The sequence below is a fragment of the Rhodnius prolixus genome, unplaced genomic scaffold (genome assembly GCF_049639745.1).
Source record: "Rhodnius prolixus isolate KJV_2025 unplaced genomic scaffold, Rpr scaffold_7, whole genome shotgun sequence".
NCBI lineage: Eukaryota > Metazoa > Arthropoda > Insecta > Hemiptera > Reduviidae > Rhodnius > Rhodnius prolixus.
The window spans coordinates 29012098-29038518 of NW_027411582.1; the positions used below are offsets into that span (position 1 = coordinate 29012098).

The window sequence follows — 26421 nt, forward strand, 5'->3', positions numbered from 1 at the left end:
ATGTGAGCCACATCTTTACACCAGAGCGTAGTTCTTATAGTCTGTTGCAAGAACTGATAAATATGCGGTGAATTTTTTGCCTGTAATTGAAAACTATTATCTTAAGAATTATCAAATAAATACATATGGAATATCTTATTTAAGTAAGTAAGTAAAGTAATCGCATATTTGTTTCAGTAAGGGCCTAATTTCTAAGGTACCACGATAGCCTAGCGGTTAGAGGCCTAGACTACAAAGCTAAGACGTATTGTGGTACTGGATTTGATTAGACCTTGGATTTTGGTTAATAAGACAAATTTATAGTAAAAGTACATTTGCTAATCGCCTTTGTCCAGCGACACCTAATGAGGTAGTTGGACATAGAGCCCGCCAGAAAAAATATTATAGCAATACATGTGTTTTTTGGCGGGTAAACTCTTCAGAAACACAAGGAGGTCAAAGCCGGTTGAATTAAATTGTTTTCATCCCAAAAACTGAATTATTAGTTGAATTATTGGTTGAATAATTACTTTGGAGGATAGAGCGACAAGCCAAAATGCAAAGACTTCTGTTGCACTGAATAACTCAATTCACGCTGGTACCTTAAAAACAATTATTCCTCCGCTAATGTTAATCGATTTGAACATTAAAGTAAATTAGCTTTCGAAGACTATCGAAGATTCTGCAGATCTTTTATAAATGTAATTCGATAGAAGTTCCTCAAAATTGATAAAACTATCAAATTTCAAACGTAGTACATAAATTAAAAATACTATTGTTTTCAGCAGCTAAGGTTGATCAATCAACAACCTGCCTGTTGGAGACTAAATGTTGACGCACAGAAGAGGGTCTATTTTATGTAATATATAAAGGAATTCATATCTTGTTTACTTCAGGCCACGCGACAGTATAGTGGTATCTACAACCTCATATGATCTTAGGGCTCAATATTAGTTCTTCAATAAATATAATAAAATGGAAATTACAATAGATATATAAAAATAATAAAGTGGCTAGAACTTCTGATGATTACATAAAACGTATACCAGAGAATGACAATTATGAAATGTAACCTACTTAAGTATATTAAAATTTACCTTGTATTTCGCAATTAAATTTGGTGAATTTCGCATCCTTTACTTTCTCTAACGTACAGCTGACTTGTTTACCTCTGTAAAAGAATTTTGTTACTGTTTCAATAGCCAAATAAATAGGCAGGAATCAAAAAGTAACTCTGTTTCTATCAGTTTTGGAATCAATTATTAAAAAAATTAACGATCTTTGATAGGGAATATGATGTTTTGGTTGAGATAATGTCTTAGTATTAACATTTTGAAACTCTTATTCTATTTACAGTGACTCCCATTAATATTGGGACAGTACATACAGAAGTTAAAAATTGACGAAAATTAAAAGTGGCACCCATTTATTCAAATTTTTATAAATTCATTTCATTTTATAATTACTATTAATTAAATGAAAACTATTTAAATAAGTACATAAAAATGTTTTGGTAGATTAAAAAAAATATATATAATAATAAGAGCAAATTCTACCTCTCATAAATATTGGGACACTATTATAATTTATAGTTTGTCCAAGGTTTTGCCCGAATATTTATACAATTTGTAAATATATACCTTAAGCATATATTCAATATGAAATTAATAATTAAATTAGTTTATATAAATCAAGCCAGGTGTAACATGTCGCGCAAAAATACAAATACAACGATTGAACAAAGAAATACTATAATTTCTTTGCACAAAGACAATAAAAAGTGTAGAGAGACAGAAAAACTGATCGGATCTAAAACATCTACTGCGTGGAACATCATTCAGCGTTACCAAAAAGAAAAAAGAATTGTTTCAACCCCACAAAAAGGCCGTCCTCAACTGCTCTCTGAGAGAGAGCAGCAGAGAGCAGCGTTATATATTAAAAGAATTAAAAAAGATCACCGACTTGGTGCTCCAAAACTTCTATGTGAAATTTTTGACATGTTCAGAGAGCAAAAAAGGAGCAGAAACAGTTCGGAGAGTGCTAAGAAAACTCGACTATCATGGTAGAGTAGGCTGGAAGAATCCTTTTGTCAGTAAGATAAATCGTGTTAAGAGAGTGAAATTTGCCGAAAAATATTTCAATGTAAATAGTGACTTTTGGAATGATATACTCTAGCGATGAATCAAAATTTAATGTTTTCCAGTCAGATGGAAGGGTTATGGTCTGGAGGAAAGCGAATGCTGAACTCGAAAAGAAGAATTTACAGCCAACTTTAAAGGGTTTTAAAGCTGCACCTCCGGGTGGAGGTGGGTCAGTTCTGGTTTGGGGCTGGATGTCCGCATCAGAATTTGGAGAATTAGTGTTTATTGATGGAATGATGCACAAAATGGTTTATAGTAATATATTAAAATATAATTTGAAAAAAGTGCCCAAACATTTGGTATTTTAGGGTCTTCTAAATTCTACCAAGATCCCAAACCTACGGCTTGGGTGATACGTCAGTGACTGTTATACAATTGCCCAAAAGTATTCCAAACCTCTCCGCAGTCACCAGATCTTAATCCCATTGAACATTTATGGCAATATTTAGCCAGTGCTTTAAGAAAAACGAATAATATCTAACAAAAATGAATTAAAACGATGTTTCCTGGAAGAATGGGGAAAAAACACCACCTGAATTAACCAAAAACTTGTTTCACCTATGCCTGATCGTTTGAGGGCTTTTGTAAGTCAAAAAGCAATTATTAAATTATTACCAACCAAATATTAAATAGTAGGAGATTTTAAATATTGAACATTTAAACTCTAGCACTTCTGGTGTCCCAATATTTTTGAGAGCCTTATTTTACACTTTTTCAAAAAGTGCTACCTAACAGTTTGGAATTTCATCGATTTATACTTATATATAATTTCTACAGATGTTGCTAATGTAATTTAAAAAAAAAAATCCCAAACTTTTGTATGTTGTTTTCATTTTCCTTTTAAATCATTTTGTAATAGGTGTCCCAATATTAATGGGAGTCACTACAGTGACTATATATACATATAGATTTTTGTTATATGTAGACAGCTTATGCTTCAACCATCAGAAAATGCTGTCCATTACTGTTTATATTTTTGTAACAAATATAAATTTAGTTTCTCAGCGGTGTAAAACTGAGAGTCACTCTGTTTGAAGTCGGCCGAACTTGTTCCACTATTTCCCTGAATATAGAACTCTTTCTTATTATTACAAGGACAAGAATTAGTCTCTAGTAATAGAGCTAGTTGTAAATAATGTTAATGAATGAGAGAAGCAGCAATCTGAGGAGGTAGCAAGGGAGAATGCAGCACTTATAAAGTAAAGATACTTTCAGTTTTGATGGAGGTTTTAAAGTGTTTATATTGTGAGTAAAATCCAAAAAGCAGTAAAGGAAACGATCATCTTCTTGTCTGCTCACAGAAGCCCAGATGAAACAGCAAAAGCTAATAGAATGATTTCTTAAGACCAACCCCTACTGGATTGTTACTGGACTGGAGTTCATCAGAGATAAATCTTGGAGCTGAAGAATATTGTTGTTGGCTAGCCTGGAATTTTTAAGAGAGAGCGGAAAATCTAGAATTATTTACTGAACGATTAACAAAAATCTTTGCTCCAAAAATATCCAGATAAATCGTGAATACTTATTAAGCAATAAATTTTTAATTTAAAAATTATTTGAAATAATCGATCTTAAATTATTTATAAAAGGACTGCATCATTGCCAGTGGGTATTCCAAAAAAAGAAAATCATATTCATATATTTAGTTTTTTAAATCTTGCTTTATTTCAAATTATATGTATAAAGCTTATAACATCAACATCTTTTCAATTATGAAGTTGGACAAGTATAGCTTTGGAAATCACTTTGTTTCAATCCCTTGCTGCCTAGAGAACTAGTTAATCCGGCAGGAAATGTTGTACCTTTTGTGCGTTGTCCTACCAGATAGTTATCTGAAATCAAAAAAACAGTCATCAAAATAAAAGTGTTGAAAATTAAAATTATTAAATATTATTTACTCAAGTACGCTACCTAGGACTGTATTTAGACAGTCGACTTACATGGAACCCGCACACTAGAGTGAAAAGACAAGAACTCAATAGACGATACGGACAACTACGAAGACTGCTAGGGCGGAGATCAACCATGAACGTACAGAACAAACTGACTCTATACAAGACACTACTAAGACCCATCTGGACCTGCGGAGCTGAGCTGTGGGGCTCTGCGAAACCTTCCATCATCCAAAGAATCCAATCCTTTCAATCTAAAGTCCTTCGGCAAATCGACAAACGCTCCTTATTATGTATCCAATTTAACCCTCCACACAGATCTCAATATCCCTTTTGTCAATGACCTAATCCAGTCTCGCTTCCTTAATTTCCATAATAGCCTAACCATACATACTAATCCCCACAACACAAGCCTTATCCACAACAACCCATCCTGACAGTCCTCCACGTCGCCTGAAACGACGTTAGCCCCGCGACCTTTTACCTATTTCCTAAACTTCCTTCCAACCTCTAGAGAGTACCAGCATTGGCTGGCCCCTCTCAGCATGCCTTCCCGATTGTGGCGCTGGGTCCTCGGATGCAGCCTACAATCTGTGCCTAACAAAATTATGATCTCATTTACTGGATGTATATGTATACAGGCTGTAAATAAATAAATATATGCAATAAAAAAAAAATAAAATATTATCTACCAGAATACTGTTCACCGTTTTTGGTGACTGATTCACCCATTAATCAAACAGGAAGACTATTGCCAATTTTTGACATAATTTTTATATTTGTCAAGCTTTCGACTTAGTGACTAGTTCATCTTCAGGGCTTATCCTATTGACAATTACAATATTTTGTTTACATTGCTTTGGAAGGTTGGTGTGTCTTCTGTCCTGGCTGCTCATCTAGTATCTGTTTATTGAGTACATTTATCTAATATTAACGAGGATTGAATACAACTTTGAGATTCCGAGTTATAAGCAAATCGTTTGATCATAAATATAAATTGCATGAACGATTTCCTTATAATATTTTTAGACCAAGAACTTAGAAACAGACTTGCCGCTATTGCCTGCATTTCTGTCTATGAAAAAGATTCCTTAATGGGTAATTTAATTTCAGGAAATTCTCTTGGAGCTAACTTGAAAACTGGCCTTTTAATTTTATTCCCCCAAATATAACTAATTGAGTTTTACTGTAATTTTTTATTTTTGTAATGCTCCCCCTCAATCACTTATAGGCGTGTCTCGAAATATGGCGAATAAAAACTCAACGCAAATGAAAATATACATATACAGCTCGACCGATATTCCGTCTTCCATGCTTTCCATCCTTCAGTGCATTATCTAAAACTATTGATCTGGAATCCCCGAAATTCCTTAAACATTGGAGATGGAGCCCTCAAACTGTACAGAAAAGACTCGAATCTAAAGGCGATTTATACTGCTCGAAAGAAGCTCAATTCTCAAGTTAAATAACAAAAATTATTTATTACTACTGTTATATCGACCTATTCGGTAATACAGCATCGCAGTAAGAGAATCAATTACGTTCAAACACTCCTCGCATCTTGTCCTTGCAGTCAAAGATCCTTCTGAAAACTTAAATCTCCGTTAGCACGCATGAAAAGTGCATTTTGTCAATGGTGAGCGAAAACTAATAGCCTGAAAATTCCATTTCTCTACAATCCAATCCTTTAATCGACCATCCTTCTTCTTATACAATACCCGGTATTTCTTAAGGTAGTTGATGTGAAGATGGCCTCGTAAACTAATCTTACCCTGACAGAAGTAGTTTTTACATTAATTGGGGTGGGTCACAATATTGGCCGTCATCACAATTCCGCACCCCAAATATTATGCGACTATTTTGCCGTTTTTATTTGTTGCCATAATACTTGCAGCGACGTCAATTTGAATATAAGATATTCAGTAGGAAGTCTTGGTTTTTGAGCCCCTTAAACATGAGATAATAGTAATCATCTATATACCCAATAACAATCATTGTTTACAAGTAAAAAACTCTCTCTACCATTACTGTTGCAGAATTAAATTAACTTTTATGCCCAGAAAAATCAATGAAGTTTATATTTTAATTAAATTGTGCTATTTCTTTGATTCGGCCACCTTTGTATTTCTAACCTTTATGGTTTTAAAGAAGAAAATAGGTAATTAAATTTTAATTGATTGAATGATGCTGTAACTTAAAAAAAATTCTGTATTACCTTTAGTAGGGCCTTCATGTGAGCCACATCTGTACACCAGGGCGTAGTTAGTATAGTCTGTTGCAAGAACTGATACATATGAGGTGAATTTGTTGTCTGTAATTGAAAACAACTGGTAAATCTTAAGCATTTTGGAAAAAAATACGTATGGAATTTGTAAACACATTAGGACCATAATACTAAGTAATAATATTCTATACCAAGTTATTAATATGTATACTTATCCTGGTACCAATTATAAATATACAAGGTGATCCATTTAAAACGCACCAATCGCTAATAACTTTTTAGGAAAGCGGAAATCCGGAAAAACCCATTAAATAAACTATATGTTTTTTTGGTCTAGTTATCAAATTTTTCAAACCCGATGCTGTATCTTCATTTTTGGGGGAGTTAAGGGGAAAAACCTGATCCAGGTTACATAAGAACCACTGGTTTTGGCAATGATTATGAAAACTACATTAAAAATTGAGAAAAATGACGTTGACCCCAGTTTCGATATCTCTAATATTTGTCCAGATATTTAAGATCAAAGTTACAATTTAATCTATTCGTGAACGGTTTTCAATAATTATTTTCCGTATGATTAGGGTAAGAATATCTTGCCAGGGATTGTCGGGTGTTGGTCTAGTGGTCAAGAGCGTGGCACCGTAATTGGGAGACCTCCAGTTCGAATCCCGCGTATGCAGTCTTTCATAATACTTAATACATCATAATACTTTTTGAAATAAAATGTAGTCATACGCGGGATTTGAATTGAGGATCTCCCACTTACAAAGCCATGCTCTTGACCGTTAGACCAACACCCTGGCAAGATATTCTTTCCGTAATCATAAGCCAAGAAGTCTTGCATATGGGGTACATTAAAATGATGTGATGGTTGCTTTTATTTGATGATAAAACAAATTTATCCTGATTCACCCACAACCATTACATGATACCACATATTTAAAAATCTTCAATTATTATTATTTTCTTACTTTGCGTCACCACTAACAATTTTTGCCATCATAGGACCTCCCAAAATGTGTATTTCTGGTGGAAAATTAATATCGAAAACCGTTCACGAGTTAATAAAATAGTAACTTTGATCTTAAATATCTGGACAAATATTAGTGATATCGAAACGGGGTCAACACCATTTTTCACTATTTTTTATGCAGTTTTCATAATCATTGTCAAAACCAGTGGTCCTCATGAAACCCCAATCTGGTTTTTGGCCGTAACTCCGCTAAAAATGAAAATTCAGCTTCGGAGGTAAAAAATTTGTAAACTAGACCAAAAAATCATATAGTTTACTTCATGGCTTTTTCCGGATTTCTGCTTTCCTGAAACGTTATTGGCGATTGGTGCGATTTAAATTGATCACCCTGTATATGGGAGAGTGGAAGTGAGAGAATAGATGATATGGGAGATGGTTTTCCAGACTAACTGAATTAGCCATGATTCTGTAATGATGAGCGGTATTTTTAAGCGCATCCATGTCCTAGCAAGCTATGCGCTTCCAACGTAAAGCCTTGATGAGCGGTAATGTCTTCAAAGCGCGATAGGGAAACAGAATAGATAATTATTAAAATTCCCATTCATTGGTTTCATTATGTAAATCAATTAAAAGGCCAAAATGTTATAATTAAGCAATGTTTTTACTCCAACTTTCAAAAACACCAGAAAGTGACTTACATTAAAAGAGATAGTGATCCTACGTGGCTATATTATATGAACGACTCCATAAATTTTAGGGCTTCTAATTAACTAAATTTACAAAAAAAAAGTTATTTCCTTTCATAATCGTTGTGCGTGTTTTAGAAAATTAAACCACTGAAATGCCACAAATCCTTTCACTCACATAAAACTGTTATAATGTTCAAATATTTAAAGTACAATTCGTTATGGACACGTACATATTTTGAGGCTACAACATTTTAAGCCAGTAAAATTATCTTCGCATTGTGCGATGGTTCGTCTGTTATCACCATGACTTTGATTGGTTGTCAATGCAGACAATCTTGGATGATAATTCCGGCAGACGGATTTATCCATGCCGTATAATACTTATTTATGTATTTCTTTTTATTTATCTTGTAAATAAAGTATTATTATTATTATTATAATTCTTGGATGAATTTTGTACCATGCATCTGGCAAGTGTTACTTAACAACCACCAATGGATCCACGACTTGAACCCTTATTTTGTCACGGCCCTTGCTATGAAATAGAAGGGTTTTGAAAACTGTACAACATAAGCCTTCCATTCATCATTCAATGTCGAAATGAATGTAGTGAAGAAAACAGAGTTTAAGATCGCTAATAAAAACGTTTTTACAAAGTTTAGTACAAGACGCCATTGCTGGTTCCTTAAAACCATACTAAGTGCCAATCGAGTTCTCTTTTATAGAATTATTCTATATGTGGAAAATGGCCCAAAGTGATGATAATTACATCTAGTTCTCGAAATCTAACTCTAGGGCTTAGGAGTTGCTGGGAATCTATTAAAGATGAATAATTTATTTTCTGAATTGTATGTACGAGTATCTAGACTACGTTCATTATAAACGTATTTCTACTCTGTAAATATTTATTAAAACAGAGATGATAAATAAGCCCTCCTTGTTAAAGATTGTTCTGTTTTACTGACAATTATTGTGCGTGTTTTAATTGAGTTTATTTTTTAAAATAGTGAATTTTAGTTTCTTAATCTGCTTAAGGTTTTAAAATTAGAGAGGAGCAAAGAAATTAATGGTTCCTCTACTTTACTTTCTTCTGGACGTATTGTTTAATGCGGTTTACTTAGATAAAGTAAACTTACTTCCCATCTGGCAATTAAATTTGGTGAATCTCGCACCTGTTACTTTCTCTATCTTGCAACTGACTGACTGTCCACTGTTAAATAAAAAAATATGTTAGATTAATCAATAAAAGGTAAACGTAAACAGTAACTCATATCGTCAAATAATACATTAGTACATCTATGGCTAATCTGCACAGACAGGAAGCCAACAAGCAAACAAACAAAAAAAAACAACAAAATGTAAACTATTTTTTAAGTTATTTAAAAAAAATGAAATAAAAGCTGCCGTTGTAGTCTAGGGCCCTTTTTAATGTCTGCTGGTCTCCAGAATGTTTTCTCATTACCGCCGAAAACCTGTGTCCCCTTCTGTGGACGATTTTGGTTGATGCCACTTAGTGAAAATGACGACGGAGAGTTTCTACTGCTTGGGTTTTGCTGATGACCTGGCAGTGGTTGTTAAAGGACGATTCGCTTATACGGTTTCGGAGCGCATGCAGAGAGCGCTTAATATTGGGGATAGATGGAACAGGGCGGATGGTCTCTCCATTAATCTTCATAAGACTAGGGTTGTCCCTTTCACAAGGAGGAAAAATCTGAGTGGATTGGAGCAACCAATTTAGGGGGGAGTTACTATCCCCTTGTCCATGGAGTCCAAGTATCTTGGGGTTATCTTTGATAAAAAGCTTACATGGAATTCACACCTAAAAATGATTTCCCACAAGGCTAAGGTATCCTTAAGATACTGTAAAAGGCTGCGTGGGAAAAGTTGCGGATTAAGCCCTAGGATGACTCTCTGGATCTATAAAAGTGTAATTAGACCCATGGTGTCACACGGGGCAGTGGCTTGGTGGGCAAAAACCTTGCAGGTGGGTTAGAGTCCGAGCATTCAGTGGAATTCAAAGGCTGGCTTGCCTGAGTGTCACTGGCGCCATGAGTACTTCCCCTTGGAAGTTTTGTTAAATTTGCATATATATTCAGGGCGTTGCTAGGGCCGTTGCATTAGGCTCATGAAAGGACAAGTTCCTATTACCGTCTGGCATGGAAGAGCGTATTAGAGGAGCTGGAGGCCGACCCTACTCTGCGCCTGCCTTCGTATTTTATGACTCCTAAATACTACTTCGACAAGCCTTTCAAACTCTGTATTGGAGATTAGGGGAGGCTTGGAGACATGGCCCCCCAGTGGTGGGAGATTCGATGTGGTACACGGATGGCTCCTAGATGGAGGAGGGTGTGGGAGCGGGAGTGAACGGGGCGAAGCCGAAATGTAGCTTTTCAGTTAGCCTAAGAAAACTAGCTACGGTCATCCAGGCTGAGCTAACTGCAATTAGGTTCTGCGCTGCCGAGATTGTTGGTCCAGGAATTATTAATTCTAAGGTCGTAATATTCTCGGACAGCCAGGCTGCTCTGCGAGCTATTAGTTTCTACCAGGTCAACTCAAGACTGCTTTGGGACTGTCTGAGTGCCCTGAAAGAAATTAGTGACCATAATAAGGTCTTTCTGGTTTGGGTACCGGTCATTCAGGACATAAGGGAAACGAAGCGGCCGATTTATTGGCCCGGGAAGGCTCTGCGGGACACTTTGTTGGCCCGGAGCACTGTTTTGGTGTTTCGAAGTGCGGTAAGTCTGCGGTCATTAACCTATGGGTGCAGAGTAGGTCTCAAGAGTGGTTGCTTGCCATCACTGGGGCAGAGACAGGCGAAGGATTTCATTAGGGGCCATTCGCCCAGGCTGACTGCAGAATGAATCCGACAAGACCGTGGCGCTATAAGGATAATTGTAGGCCTATTAACTGGCCACTGCAGGCTCAGAAAACGCATGCATCGCATGGGGCCTGGCAGATGATAGCCTTTGTAGGTTCTCTCAGGAAGAAGAGGAAACGGCACTGCACGTGTTGTGTCAGTGTGAGGGGCTTGTATGGTTAAGGGAGTTACTTCACTGGAGGAAAAACCAAGGCCTGAGTGCTTTACCCAGGAGTCGGTCTCCAGAATTAAGAGCCTGATTAAAAGGACAGGTCTGGAGGGCGAGCTCTAAAGTCGGGGAGCCACAATAGATCCAAAGGGGTTGCAGTGGCGTAGGCCTTGAGGCCGCCCTAATTTAATCTAATCTAATCTAATCAGATGGTGGCAAAAAAAGCGTAACGTTGATTGGACTAGACGTCAATGTTATTTACAAATTCATTCCAAATTTCCCTTTAAAAATGATCGCCTTAGAGAAATAAAGCAACTATGAATCCACAAAAAGGTCCAAAAGACATGTACTGATACAACAAAAGACCTTTTAAAAGAGGACAGTAAATCACAAGCTTGCAAAATAGTTGAAATCTTCGATGTTCCCGCTAAAGATTTACAATTATTACTGTTTTAAGGAAATTTTAATAACATTTCAGTCTTGCAATTTTCTGGAATTGGTAGCATTGGACAGAAAGGCATTTTGTTATTTTTTTAAAAATAACATTTGGTCCATTGAGAAATTTCAAAAAAAAAAAAATTGTCCATTTTTAGATAACTGAAATGCTTACTTTAATGTAAATGTAACATCGTCTCCATTCGCTGTAAAGGTCTCGCAGTTTCTTGCATTAGTTACTCTAAGTTTGGCATGAGTCAGATACCACTGGCCTTTGAAAAACTAATTGAACAAAAAACAATCCAAAATGAAATCAGTATTATATCAGATAATGTTTTTTATAAGTTCGTATTGGATCATAGCTGATATGTTTGTATTTAACACTTTGATTTTTTTTTTTTTGTAATTTTAACAATTTCATTGACGGCCTCGAGTTTTGAATGTGATAATGGAGGCCGCTAGTCCCTGAATAAATAGATCAATGCTGCCAATCATCTAAAATACAAAATTTTGGCAGTTTCTTTACATTACTATAGTAATGGTCATCATTCAATAATTGAAATAATATTATCTGAGCATGCGCGGACATGACAGAAAAGATTCAAACGTTTTTTAGTCACCCACTGTACAATTTCAGATATTTAAGAATTACTATGTTACTTTATGATTTTTGAAGTTGTCAGTAAAACCTGGAATATTTCAGTTTGGTTTTATATCCAACATACGATCTCTTACTTCGGAAGGAAGATTTACCTACTTCGCAACAAAACAAATTTTGTGAATATTTACTACTTTGTTCGTTTGTTTTCTAATTCAAAAAGCATGCTGACTCTAACTAATGACAGTTCTCTAATTCTACACTGACATTCAAGCAACCTGATCGATCCTCTCAAGTAGAACTACTGTTAAACGCAATGACTATCTTCAATCTTAATTACATGTTATTGGTATAAAAATAATATTTAATATTACGTACATCTTTATACTTAAAGTCTGATACAGCCTTATTGTGTACATCTGCACATCCACTTGGCATTTTAGGTACATTTGCACCAACAACACACGCCACTAACCCCAAAAATAATGCTGCATTTATCCTGTAAAAGCAAATAAACAAATTATAATAAAATAATAAAAACAATACATGATTCTGATTTCAACTTTTTTCATTTGAAGGAACATAAAGTAGTGCTACAATAAGCCTCAATAAAATTACATAATTGGTCACTTTTAAACGAACTGAGGCTATGCCGAAGTCTATGAACTACACTTCATGTAGGAGAATTCAAAACCTGCCTGATTAGTACGTTTTAAAACTTCAAAAAGGCTATTATATCACTTCAAAAAGTGCAACAAGAAAATTTGTAACAAAATCGACATTTAATCTATAAATAGGCGCCACGGTAGCCGAGCGGTTAGAGGCGAGACCTGCGAAGCTAATGCATGCATTATGGTACTGGGTTCGATTCCCGGTCTTTAGGCCTTGGATTTTATTTAATGGTTAATAAAGAGAAATTCAGTAAAGTATGTTTGCTAGTCACCTCCGTCCACGACACCTAATTGGTAGCTGGACGTCGTTAAGTCCCGCCTGAAAAAAATAATCTATAAAATCCTCACTCACCAACATTAGATTAAAAAAAAGATCCCGCCATATTTGTAAGTTTTATCAGAATTTCGTCATTTAGAGAGCGTGTTTTAGAAGTAACAAATTACTTGTACTAAATTTAAAACTTTTAATGTTCATTAAATGAATCTTAAATTAAAAGAATTTAAATAAATAGGAATTAAATATAAGGATTACCTTTCCTTCCACTACCCGGGCGAATAGCGTATTTTTCCCTGACGGTACAGAAATTAGTAATAAGATTGGGATTGCGCTATTATATGGCTTATGTGTGTATTATTCTCAAATATGGCATCAGAAGCTAGATTAGATATTAGGCATACTGCTATTCGGCTGAATTAGTTGCAGAAAAATACATTCGCACATAGTTGGAAAACAAATACATTATCCAACCTTCCTAAGATGGCTGGCATCACATATTTGATTTTATCGAAAATTAAATAAAACTTTTCCAAAGTAATCAATGTATTAATTTTTACAGCCTAACTCAATAATTATTAATTATATTTTTAAAAAAAATATTGTTAACAATAAAAAGAAATAATGTATATAAAAGTTTCTGTGACTTACATTTTCATGATGGCTAAGTATGGAATACTTTTAATAAATTTTATGCCAGTGCAGCAAAATTTATACTAAATCTCCCTCGAATGCAATTATTGGTTTTATTTGCTTTGCCCCCACCTCACTAAAGTCAATAGAAATCTAGCAATTGTGCATCTTTGTCTTTGAACTCATAGCTAAATTATGTTTTAATGACTACGGTGTCCTAAAAAAAATGGCTTGCACATTGTTAAATATCTCTAATGCATACATTATATACGTCAAAGTAATGCCAGTTTTTAAATTTGTGAGAATTTAATTTTAGTTTCCATTTAAACGCTAATGCAAGAATGGATCGAGACTAATCTATCAATTTGTTAAAATAGTTGTAAAATGTTTAAAGTTTCTTTAAAAGAAAATTGAGATTTTAGGACGTCGTCGTTTTCGTAGGATTGTGCTTCGTGCAAAAATTTTTGCTATTACAGAAATTACTTATTTTTAGGTAAAAAAAATAAAATAATCTCTTAGCTGAGAATCTTTGACTTATTTCGTTTTTTTAATGTTAACAATTTTTTTTTTTTTATTGACTTTTACAATTTCATTTAAACGGCGGAACCTCAAGACTAATGATTGTCTAATCAAAATTTAGCGGACGATTTTATTTCGCTTACGCTTCAAATAATGTTCTACTTTCACAATTTTCTGAGGAGTATCTGCATTATAAAAGTACATTTTTCGCCACAAGTATTTAACCAGTGTTGGAGAATTTACTACAGAGGTGAGCTAAGTTTGTGGTTACGTGGTTATATATTACGCTCTTGTCGGGAGTTGACGTCTAGCAGTGCTCGAATACACTTGTCAGATTTATTGCTCTTGTTTTAATTGTCATTTTGTGCTGTTTTTTGTTGTTTTATTAATTGATTTTTATAATCTCGTGTTCATTAAGTTTTTGTTTATACGTACGATTTTTTTTTTGTCTATTTCTATCGAAGAAATTTTGAATAAGAAGTGATTTAAATTAGTTCAAGGTCAAATTTTTTAGGGCAGTTAAAGTCTGGTGAAGTGGTGATTTGTTTTTAAGTTCAAACTTCAACGGTTGTTCTGTTGATTGTGCTGCAGTGGGGGCAGGTAGCACTATCTCTCTCGCACTATTCCTAATAGACTCTACTTGTTCATGTTCTGAACGTAATTATAAATCTCATATTGCAAAAACTTTTTATTAATTCAATTTAATTATTTTAACTGCAACTTTAAATCATTGTTGTTCGTCTCAGTTAAAATTTATTGTTTTGACTTAAATTTTACATAATTTTTTTGCAAAGAGGAGAATTAAGTTTTCTATGTCATCGAGGAAGCAATCAAATTCTACGAATATTATTGCTTATAATATTAATGGGCTTAAATCAAAAGTTTCTGATCCGTTATTTTTAAATTTCATTAAACAATATGATGTATTTATTTTGACAGAGACATTCATAACGAATGATAATTTTTGTTTGTACAACCATTATTTTCTTGAATATAAATTATGTTGGGTTCCAGCTAATAAAGTTTCCAAATTTGGGCGAGCGTCAGCTGGTAATCTATACGGTATTAAATCTAGTGTTTACAAGTTTTGTTATTTTTATAATTTAGGCGGAGTCGATTTAATTTCTATTAAAACATTAAAGGAAGTGCTATTTATATTACCTGTTTATTTAAATTCCAGTAGGTGGGATGATGATTTCTTTAAATTAAGTAATTTTTTGAAGGCTTTTGATGATTACAACATAGTAATAGTTGGTGATTGTAATGTAAGAGAGGGCTCTCTTCAAGTAATTCCAAAAGATTTGTTGGTTGATAATTATAAATGTAGATGGTTTAGACAATCTAATGATTTAGTTGTTAATGATTCAGGCAAATTGTTTCTTGAAATGTGCGATGAGCATGAGTTGATTATTTTAAATGGCAGATTTCCCTCTGACTACGTTGGTAATTTCACGTTCATTGGAAGTATGGGATCATCGGTTAATGATCTTTGTTGTGTTCCACTGAGTTTTATGGCTGCTATTGATGACTTTAAGGTGCTCTCTGAACCTTTCTCGGACCATCTTCCTCTCTACTTCTCTATTTTTGTCGCAGGTATGCCGAAAGTCAGCGAACTGCCTCTTCTTCCTCAATTAGTTTGGTTGGGTACTAGCGCAAAGTCCTATGCAACAAATGTAGAACACTTACTTTATAACATAAAAGAAATTCCTTTAGAGCCTCAAAATTACGCGGATATGTTAGTAGGGATTGTTAAATGTGCAAGTCCTGTCTCTCAGACTAACCCTTCGTTCATCAGGAAAGAAAGAAAACAACCATGGTTTGATTACAAGTGTCTTCAAGCAAGAAATCGTTCTTTTAGTCTTTTAAATTTGTTCCGCCAAACTAAGTCCAGTTGTATTAAGTTATTGTACAAGAACTCCATTGTGGAGTATAAAAGGATCTGTGCGGAAAAAAAGAGTGAATTCCTTATTTCTGCAGCTGGTCAGTTTGAACGTGTTAAAGACTCGAAAACTTTCTGGAAGTTAGTCAATAATTTTAAAAGGAAAAACTTTGTTTGTGGAAATAGCATCACCATGGACTCTTGGGTCTCCCACTTCCATAATTTGCTGAACCCTCAGTGTAATAAGGTGGTCCATCTATATGCAGAACCGTGTAAGTATGATGAATATTTGGATGCACCTTTTACTTTTGAGGAGTTGGAAGTAGTCATTTCCAAGTTGAAAAACAATAAAGCGCCGGGTTATGATAGGGTTGGGTATGAATTTTATAAGTATGCACCCAAAGCTTTACATGAAGGCCTATTGCAATTTTTTAACTATATTTATGATTTAGGTGTTACCCCCGCTTCGTTTAGCCGTTCGATTATATTCCCTCTCTTCAAGAGCGGAGATATAAATGATGTAGTCAATTATAGAGCCATTTCGTGTATTGATACTATCGCAAAAATTTTTTCTAGTCTTTTGTTAATACGTCTTGAAACCTACATATCTTCCTGCAATTTATTGTCCGAATTTCAAGCTGGCTTTAGGCGCTCCTACGCCACAGTCGATAATATCTTTACACTGATAAACATAATCAGACTCCGCTTTCTTCAAAGCAAGAAACTTTTTTGTTTTTTTGTTGACTTCCGGGCTGCCTTCGATCGGGTTGATAGGGATGCTTTGATGCTTAAGCTTTTTAATCTGGGCATTTCCCACAAATTTATAAAAATTTTACGTTCACTTTACTTAAATTCGCAGTCAGCTGTTCGTGGTAGAGATGGTGTTTCGGATTGGTTTAGCGTACAGAGCGGGGTTAGGCAAGGCTGTGTATTATCTCCGCTTCTGTTTGCCTTGTTTTTGGACGATTTACCAGCGGCTCTGGAGTCAGGTGTGAGGATGGGGAATACTTTAATCAAAGTTCTTATGTATGCTGACGATGTTGCCCTGGATGCCGAGAATGCCGTCAGTTTGCAGAGGAACATTAAGTTCCTAGAGTCGTATTGTACTGAATGGAATTTATCGGTTAATTTAGATAAGTCAAAAATTATTGTATTTAGGAAGGGTGGTAAGCTGGCAGCTAAAGAGAAGTGGTACTTCAACAATACTAGGGTTGATATTGTAAAAGATTATAAATATTTGGGAGTAAATCTAACACCTCGCCTCTCCTTTAATAGCTACATCTCCACTAAAGTGTCCAAAACAAAATTGGCCTTGAATAGTATTTGGCATGACTTCATCTCTCAGGATCCAGTTTCTCTTTCCGTAAAATACAAACTATTTAACTCCATCTGCCGTTCTATTCTGTGTTACGCCTGTCAAGTCTGGGGTTATGAGAGATTTGAGCAATTAGAAATGGCACAGCGTTTTTTTATTAGAAAACTTTTTGCTCTACCCAAGACGACCCCTAATTTCATGCTCTATTTAGAGACTAAGGTGAATCAACTGTTTCTATTCACGTTTAGGCTACATTTTAATTACATATTCAAATTACTCAAACTCCCGGATTCCCGTCTTTCTAAAATGGTCGCCCTTAGAGTCATTAATAGTAATGCACTGTGGTTCAAGTTGTGGAACACTTTGTGTACAGAATTCTCTTGCGATTCGCTATTTTCTTTGAACAATGTAAGTGAATGGCCAAAGATGTTCAATGATTTGTTGAACAGACTAACAATTAAGTTTCAGAATGAGCAGTACGAGCAGGTTGCCTCTTCCTCTCGTTTCGTATTTTACAAACAATTGGAACATAACGTTCATATGTTTAGCTTAATCTCTGATCAGACTCAGGGTCTGTCATTGACTGAGCTAAGGTGGCTTTTTAAGATCAGAGGGGATTTATTGTATCTCAATGGTGCTCCAATATGGACGAGGGAGGTAGTAATTTGCTCGTTATGTAATGCGCGTGTTAAAGAGGATATTGTGCACTTCATGGCCGAGTGCACCATACTTGCAGAGATTCGTCGGTTGCACTTCAACTCAGCCTCCTTTACGAAAAGCCAATTTATTGATCAGCTAAGTAATAATTTTAAAAATTTAATTAAATTTGCCCGTCACGCTTGGCACTATCGTTATGAGCTGGTTTTGGAGTTCAACTATTGATTTATATTTGATATTAACCTTTTATTAATTTATTTTACTCATTTACTTATTTAATTTTATTTATTATTATTTATATATTTTTTATTTATTTATTTTTATTTGTATTTTCTTTTCGCCACTTCATATTGCAAGATATTTATATTTCTTTTACTGTTTATAGTCAGTCCGAGGTAGTAATTTTTATTTTGTTTTAATCTCAGATTTCTGAGAGATATCTCAGATATCTGTGTATTTATTAATCTATTCGTATTATGTCCCAACTTGTATTATATTCTAATTATATTGTATATTGCTTTATTATAATAATAAGAATCAATATTTTGTTTTTACGTCGACCTCCAGCAGACGGACTAGTTCCATGCTGTACATTACTTGTTTGATTTTGTTCATGAATATAGTTTTGTTCTGTTTTTTTAAAAAAAAGTAATATTATTATTATTATATTATTATTATTATTATTATTATTATTACGCTCTTGTCGAGTGAAATTGGCAATAAAGATTATTTATTTTTCACGATTTTGAGGTCTACTCCAAAAATGTATCCTATAGATTTTTCGTTCTACAAAATTGAATAAATTACAGGGATTCGAAGTTTTTGATTAATTTCCTTCCGAAAATTTTTTAACTAATTTTTAATCAGTAATTGATTTTCATTTCTGACTAGTTCTTCACTCTTCATTAATTGATTTCATCTTTCAATCTAAGATAGAATCATCCCATTTCTCTGAAACTAATAAAATCAGAGAAGATTTAAACGAATAATTGTTTCTCAATTTTGTTCCATTCCATTGAACATTATTCTTTCGCCGATAAATTGTCAGTTATATTTTTATGAAAGATGCATCTCAATTCTCCCTTAGTTCTTTCATTGCTTTTAATTCCATTTAAGTGTCATTTCTGAGCACTGTAAGTACATAATAAACTGTATAATATTATTGGTTAAAAAACTTGTGACAAAATATTAAGAAAATTGGTGCTTAGAAGTAGCAGTTTACAGCGTAGATTACTTTTATTTTTAATATTTAATTCAAGGTTCGTCAACTTTTATGGTCATTGAGGCCCTCAGCTTTTTTTCAGTGAAGTTCCCGACTATGGAGAGTGTTCTGTCTATACAGGCATTTACTTACAGTCACCGGACTGTAGCTTCCATGAAAAGAAAATTTATGAGTCGGGAATTGGATTCGAACCCGTAATCAGTGCGTGGAAACCAGCTGGTTTGTTCACTTTTTTCTTTTTTGCTATTTATTGGAAAATTTGCTACTTAGATTCTATTTTTACACTTTGATTGATTTAAAACTTAGTAAACTCATTTCGTTCAAGCAGAACTATTACAATTATTTCAAATATTTGAAATAATTGTAACTCTATTTATGTGTGGCGATATAATATTAGTCAAAATTAAGTCTACTGGAAATTCGATTATTTCGGAACTTTTTTAAAAAATAGTTTAATTTTTGTAAGTTAATTGGGCAGATATAAAATAATTTCCTAAAATTTGGACACTTCATTGTCAGTCTCTTCTACGTATCTTACAGAATTTGAATTTTAAAGGGAATTTTGGAAATGTGTGGCGTTCACTTTAAAAATATCGATTTGTTATTGTGAACATGTCAATCGAACACTTCGGTAATTCTATGTTAGAAGCTATACTTAATTCGCAATTTTATAAAAGGTAGTATGTGAGAGATCGTAACAGATTTCTGTCCAGTTATTTAGACCGCTAAAAAGAAAAAGAAGATTTTCAGTGATTCAGAAAATACCATAAATTACCGAGATGTACTAACAATGGGTTTTAATTTTTAAGAAAATATTTTTTTTTTTTTTATCTATTCCTGCTTTATTTCAAATATTAATAACTTTTACATCTTAAATAAAGTGTAAATATTATTAGCAGTTAAATTTTTTGAAACTATCTTTCTTCAGTCCGAATCCAACCTTGCTAACTTGAGATTCTAAAGCAGAGGGGAAAGTGGACTGTTTCTTGCGTTGCGCTACCAAAAAGTTATCTGAAATAAAAAATAAAATATATAAAAACTGAAATGCAGATAAAGCAAACAGTAGTTTGAAACTTAAAATAAATATTTCACAGACAAATTTAATGTTACATGTTATTGAACAATTATTTATTTCATATTAAAGTAGAAAACCAAAAGTAGCCGCATAGCTTAACCTTATCCAGACATTAAACCCACTTTTCTACCAAAGAATTACAGCAAAAGAAATCACTTCTTTACAATTTGTTTTGTTCATAATGTATTTAATGTAATTTTGCAACCTTCCTAAATGAATTACAATGTTTTAACGCTGTTTATAGTAATGAATTCAATTGTAAAGATTTTTGAATTCTGCAGTATTAAATTCCTAACTGCAGTTTAAAAGAACCTAATAGATCATTTAATTTTAATTAATTGCATACAAATGATACCAAAATTAAAAGAAAATTATGCATTACCTTTAGTAGGGCTTTCATGTGAGCCACATCTGTACACAAGAGCGTAGTTCTTATAGTCTGTTGCAAGAACTGATAAATATGCGGTGAATTTTTTGCCTGTAATTGAAAACTCTTATCTTAAGAATTATCAAATAAATACATATGGAATATCTTATTTAAGTAAGTAAGTAAAGTAATCGCATATTTGTTTCAGTAAGGGCTTAATTTCTATGGTACCACGATAGCCTAGCGGTTAGAGGCCTAGACTACGAAGCTAAGACGTATTGTGGTACTGGATTTGATTAGACCTTGGATTTTGGTTAATAAGACAAATTTATAGTAAAAGTACATTTGCTAATCGCCTTTGTCCGCGACACCTAATGAGGTAGTTGGACATAGAGCCCTTTAGAAAAAATATTATAGCAATACATGTGTTTTTTGGCGGGTAAACTCTTCAGAAACACAAGGAGGTCAAAGCCGGTTGAATTAAATTGTTTTCATCCCAAAAACTGAATTATTGGTTGAATAATTACTTTGGAGGATAGAGCGACAAGCCAAAATGCAAAGACTTCTGTTGCACTGAATAACTCAATTCACGCTGGTACCTTAAAAACAATTATTATTACTCCGCTAATGTTAATCGATTTGAACATTAAAGTAAATTAGCTTTCGAAGACTATCGAAGATTCTGTAGATCTTTTATAAATGTAATTCGATAGAAGTTCCTCAAAATTGATAAAACTATCAAATTTCGGACGTAGTACATAAATTAAAAATACTATTGTTATTTTTCAGCAGTTAAGATTGATTAATCAAGAATCTGCCTGTTTGAGACAAAATTTTGGCGTTTAGAAGAGGGTCTATCATATATATAAATAAAGGAATGCATGTCTTGTTTACTTGAGGCCACGACAGTATAGTGGTATCTACAACCTCATATGATCTTAGGGCTCAATATTAGTTCTTCAATAAATATAATAAAATGGAAATTACAATAGAAAAATAAAAATAATAAAGCGGCTAGAACTTCTGATGATTACATAAAAGGTATACCAGAGAATGACAATTATGAAATGTAACCTACTTAAGTATATTAAAAATTTACCTTGCAATTCGCAATTAAATTTGGTGAATTTCGCACCCTCTACTTTCACTAACGTACAGCTGACTTCTTTACCTCTGTAAAAGAATTTGGTTACTGTTTCAATATCCAATAAATAGGCAGGAATCAAAAAGTAACTCTGTTTCTATCAGTTTTGGAATCAATTATTAAAAAAATTAACTATCTTTGATAGGCAATATGATGTTTTGGTTGAGATAATGTCTTAGTATTAACATTTTGAAACTCTTATTCTATTTATATAGATTTTTGTTATATATAGGCAGCTTATGTTTCAACCACCAGGAGAAGCTCTCCATTACTGCTTATATTTTTGTAACAAATATAAATTTAGTTTCTCAGCGGTGTAAAACTGAGAGTCACTCTGTTTGAAGTCGGCCGAACTTCTTCCACTATTTTCCTGAATATAGTACTCTTTCTTATTATTACAGAGGCAAGAATTAGTAATACAGCTATTTGTTAATAATGTTAATGAAAGAGGAAAGCAGCAACCTGAGGGAGGTAGTAAGGGAGAATGCAGCACTTATAAAGTAAAGATACTTTTAGTTTTGATGGAGGTTTTAAAGTGTTTATATTGTGAGTAAAATCCAAAAAGCAGTAAAGGAAACGATCATCTTCTTGTCTGCTCACCGAAGCTCAGATGAAACAGCAATAGCTAATAGAATGATTTCTTAAGACCAACCCCTACTGGATTGTAGTTCATCAGAGATACCTAAATCTTGGAGCTGAAGAATATTGTTGTTGGCTAGCCTGGAATTTTGAAGTGAGAGCGAAAAATCTATAATTCTTCACTGAACGGCTAACAAAAAATCTTTGCTCCAAAAATATCCAGACAAATCAATCGTGGTATTGTGTAAAGCAGAATTTTTTCAGTTCTGGATTCTTTTTAGTCCGACCGGATTTATAAGATTGCCAAAAATTACCCACATCTTTTTCTAGATTTTCCCGCTAAATGAGTATCAACTATTATTGTTTTATGGAAATGTACTACTATTCATTATTGTCTTTTTTGGCAGTTGTTAACAGTTGCGTGAAACTAAAACAATTTTATATATGTTTTTAAATTATTATATTGTAAATGTAGTTCTATTTTCGAAGATATGGTTCATTTTTAGAGAGTAAAATATTTACCCTAATGAGAATGTAATCTTGTTTCCATTCACTGTAAAGGTCTCGCAGGCATCTGGATGAGTCACTCTTTCGGCATGAGTCAAAATCCACTTGTCTTTGAAAAACTAATTGAACAAAAAGCAAAAATAAAATGAGAAATTATATAATTTGATTTTAGTCCTTCTGGTTCATCGTTCAGAAATATCATTACACAAGTTCCAGGCGAGACTTGCGCAGCATATAAAACTACCATTCACAAAATTAGATCTAATTACTCTATTTAAGTTAGCTGGCGAAAGGCGCTTATACATTTTTATAAAGGAAGTAAATATTATTTGGATCATTCAAATTTATGCAAGAATGTAACTTAAATAGATTTATATTAATTCTTATTTCATATTGTACGTACACTTATTACCAAATATGCCTTTTTAATTATTTCACCTCTCGCCTATGGAGTGTGACGCAATCTCATGAGGCCCCTTAGGATAAGGTCCAGTATTGCAGTATTATTGAATTTTATTACTTTAATATTGTGACAGGCAACAATCAGGGCTTCCATAATATATTTCATTATAGTATACATTAATCACACACATGATATTTGTTTGCGAGTAATATTTCAATTTACGTACATCATTGTATTTAAAGTCTTTCACAGCTTTACTGTTTAAATCTTTACACCCAGTAGGCATCTTGGGAGGGTTAGCACAGAATGCCTCGGCCAGGAAACCAAAAATAAACAGTGCAACTATCCTGCAAAATTGTTTGGAAAACAACATGATTTTATTTATTATAACTAATTGTAGTCATTATAATTTGTCGTTTTTTATGCACAGAAATGGTAGAAGTTGAGAGTTCTTTTAATTGTGTCTATTTATTGTTAAAACCAATCCAGAGAAAGTTGAAGAGAATAGAGGTATTTAATTTTTAACGACAATAAGAGAAGATCCAGCTCCTATTAATCTTACTCTTTCTAAGAGTTATTACAGCTCACTCTATGGTGATGGACAGTGTTGTCTGTAACGAGAGAACACTGCCTGTAGCCCGGCAGTGCGCTGGAAAAAAGCTCTAGACGATAATAACCTCAGTTGTTGACGCGCCTTAAATTCAAATATAATAATAATAAGGGAAGGGATTAGCTATGCGGTGGTCCCAGGTTCGAATCCAGCTGCTAGGAGCTTTTTACAGCTCACTGTCCGTGATGGACAGTGTTATCTGTAAAGAGAGAACACTGTCCGGAGGCCGGCAGTAAACTGAAAAAAGCTCCGGGCGCTAATAACCTCTGCTGTTTATGCGCCAAAAAAATAATATAATAACAATAATAAGAGAAGGTGCTTTAGGAAGGCTCCGGGCCCCAATGAACTTAAATGTTGACTCGCCAAAAATAAACTAAATAAGAAAGGATCATTGCACTCTCATGGAAGACCAAGATTCGAATCCAACTGTCTGCCTTTTCTCTTCCTAGAAACCTCTTCAGCGAAAGGGTTGGTGATGGACTGTATCTATAGCAACGAGAGGTCACTGGAGGAGAAAGGCTCAGAGCGCGTTATCTTAGAAGCTGTCGCACTTTCAGAGGTAACTCTGTCTATTTAATCTTCCCATCTGATGCTCAAGTACTAGACCAGTATTCCTTAAGGTGGGTGATAACGCCCTCCTGTGGGCGCTGAAGGCCTACAGGAGGGGATGATAAAGGGTCTAGAAAAAATTTGGGGTGTTAAGCGTTTTAGGGGGGCGATGGCTGATTTGTGTTTTTCTAATATTTTAAACTTAAATAAAAACCTACCTACAACGCTATATCGATTATCTAGTTGTTTTTTCGTTAATTTTGGCAACTAAATTAAAATCCCGCAATTGTACCCTGGTTTGTGGTCGATTGTTCAACGATTTTTGTTAGCATTTCCTATCGTCTTATTTGTGTGAAGGTGGATTCAGTGCTGTGGCAACACTGCTAACTAGAAAGAGAAATCGTTTGCCTGTTAACGAACGCTGTGACTTACGGCTGTTTTTGAGTAAATTCCAGCCTGTTGTTAAAAAACTTAAAGTCATCAGATTCATCCCTTCAGATTAAATTAGTTTTAAAATTTAAATTGAAATCTTGGTTTCAATTCGAATAAAAGTTGTTTCTAAATATTATTTATAAAATTGCGTTTTATTGCTCTCATTAGAACAGTCTCATATAAAATGTAAGTTCGAATTCAGAAACAGGATAAGACTCATATAGCAGGCTATAATTATATTAAAGTAATGATTGCGATTGTGATTTTTAAGATGTGGTAAAGTTATAAATTTTAGGGGGCGCAAGAAAATAATTGATTCTCATTGGGGGCGGTAAACGAAATAAGTTTGTACTAGAATATAAATAAAAGAAACGCTTTAGTTCTATAATTGTGCCGCCTCTGAGGAAGCAAATGACATCAGTGATGTGATGAAAGAATCACTGCAATTATTAATTAGTAAAAACGATTTTGGAAAACCAAACAAGATTTTGTATTTGTTAGAACTTTTTACTTAGCATGAAATGGAAGGTGTTAAGAGTAATTTTAATTGTGTGTTTATTGTTCTGTAAACTAATCTAGCGAGAGACTAAGAAGGCTACCGTACGACAATAGGTAAAATTGGGCCCTCAATTTTACGGATACAAGCATTTCGAGCATCAAAAAATTCATGACGATTTGCTTGTTGCTGCGGAAAATTCAAAGTGTTTCAATAAAATATCGATCCAGGTAGTTAGCTAGGATTGCCTAAGAAATCACTGCAAATACGCCATTATTCATGTTTAGGACGTTATTAGTCGCCAGTTGTTTGCAGTGCAATTAGTCGAAGTGCAGTGAATATCTCCTATTCTTTGTAACTTTCTGTTACATGTACCACTTGTCTAATGAAATTACTTTGAAATCTCTGTTGAAATGAATAAAAAGAAATAAAGCGGTTTTATAGTTTGACCCGTTCTATCCCTAGTTTCAAGAGAACAGCTACTTTAGTGGATGGTAGAAAGTAACAGATCTTCTAAATGAATCATTTAATGGAAATTGGCACGGAGAAAGAGAGTTAACTCTAACAGAGATTCATCGAAAAAATATCATGGAGGTTTCGGATTAATGAACGCTTCAGCGAGAAGAAATCTTATGAAACATTAGTAAATTAGTACATCATCTATTAATATATGTATAAATACATTGTATTTTTTTAAATATATAATGCATTTTCCATGTATTTAAGATCATTTGTCTTATTATATCTTTCTACCATGTCAATACAAAATCAAAGAACTATTAGTAATGTCTTAACTGATATGTAGTGCTTAACTCTGAATTTGAATAATTATTGAATTCTAGGAAAGTGTATACATGTTTAAAGCAACGAATAAATAATACCATAATCAATTAGAAAAAAAGCATTATACTTTTCATTACTTACGTCTTCATGTTGTCAAGAGAGATGTTATTGCAAGTTATATGCATCGCTCTGTGATGCATTTTTTATACTACAACTCGCACCCTACCAACAATCCCGGAATGTATTTGCTTTACGTCACTAATGCAAATAGAAATACTGCCTTTGTGTTGCATTTTCAAAATTGCATTTGAAGCGTTAGTAACAGTATCAACCATCAAGAGTGTGCATA

General features: G+C 33.8%; 1 protein-coding gene and 1 pseudogene across 1 annotated transcript; both read right to left on the bottom strand.

The window, feature by feature from the left end:
• On the bottom strand, positions 1-26363 carry LOC141447331 (triabin-like). Its single transcript, XM_074114769.1, has 7 exons — positions 26214-26363; positions 23429-23549; positions 22815-22918; positions 21669-21742; positions 20585-20680; positions 20030-20138; positions 1-70 (listed from the first exon to the last, which is right to left on the bottom strand). Exons 1-7 carry the CDS (start codon positions 26270-26272, stop codon positions 16-18), a joined length of 618 nt encoding a protein of 205 aa, XP_073970870.1. The 5' UTR covers positions 26273-26363; the 3' UTR covers positions 1-15.
• On the bottom strand, positions 3762-13687 carry LOC141447333 (triafestin-1-like; annotated as a pseudogene).
• Positions 26364-26421: the final 58 nt, after the last annotated feature.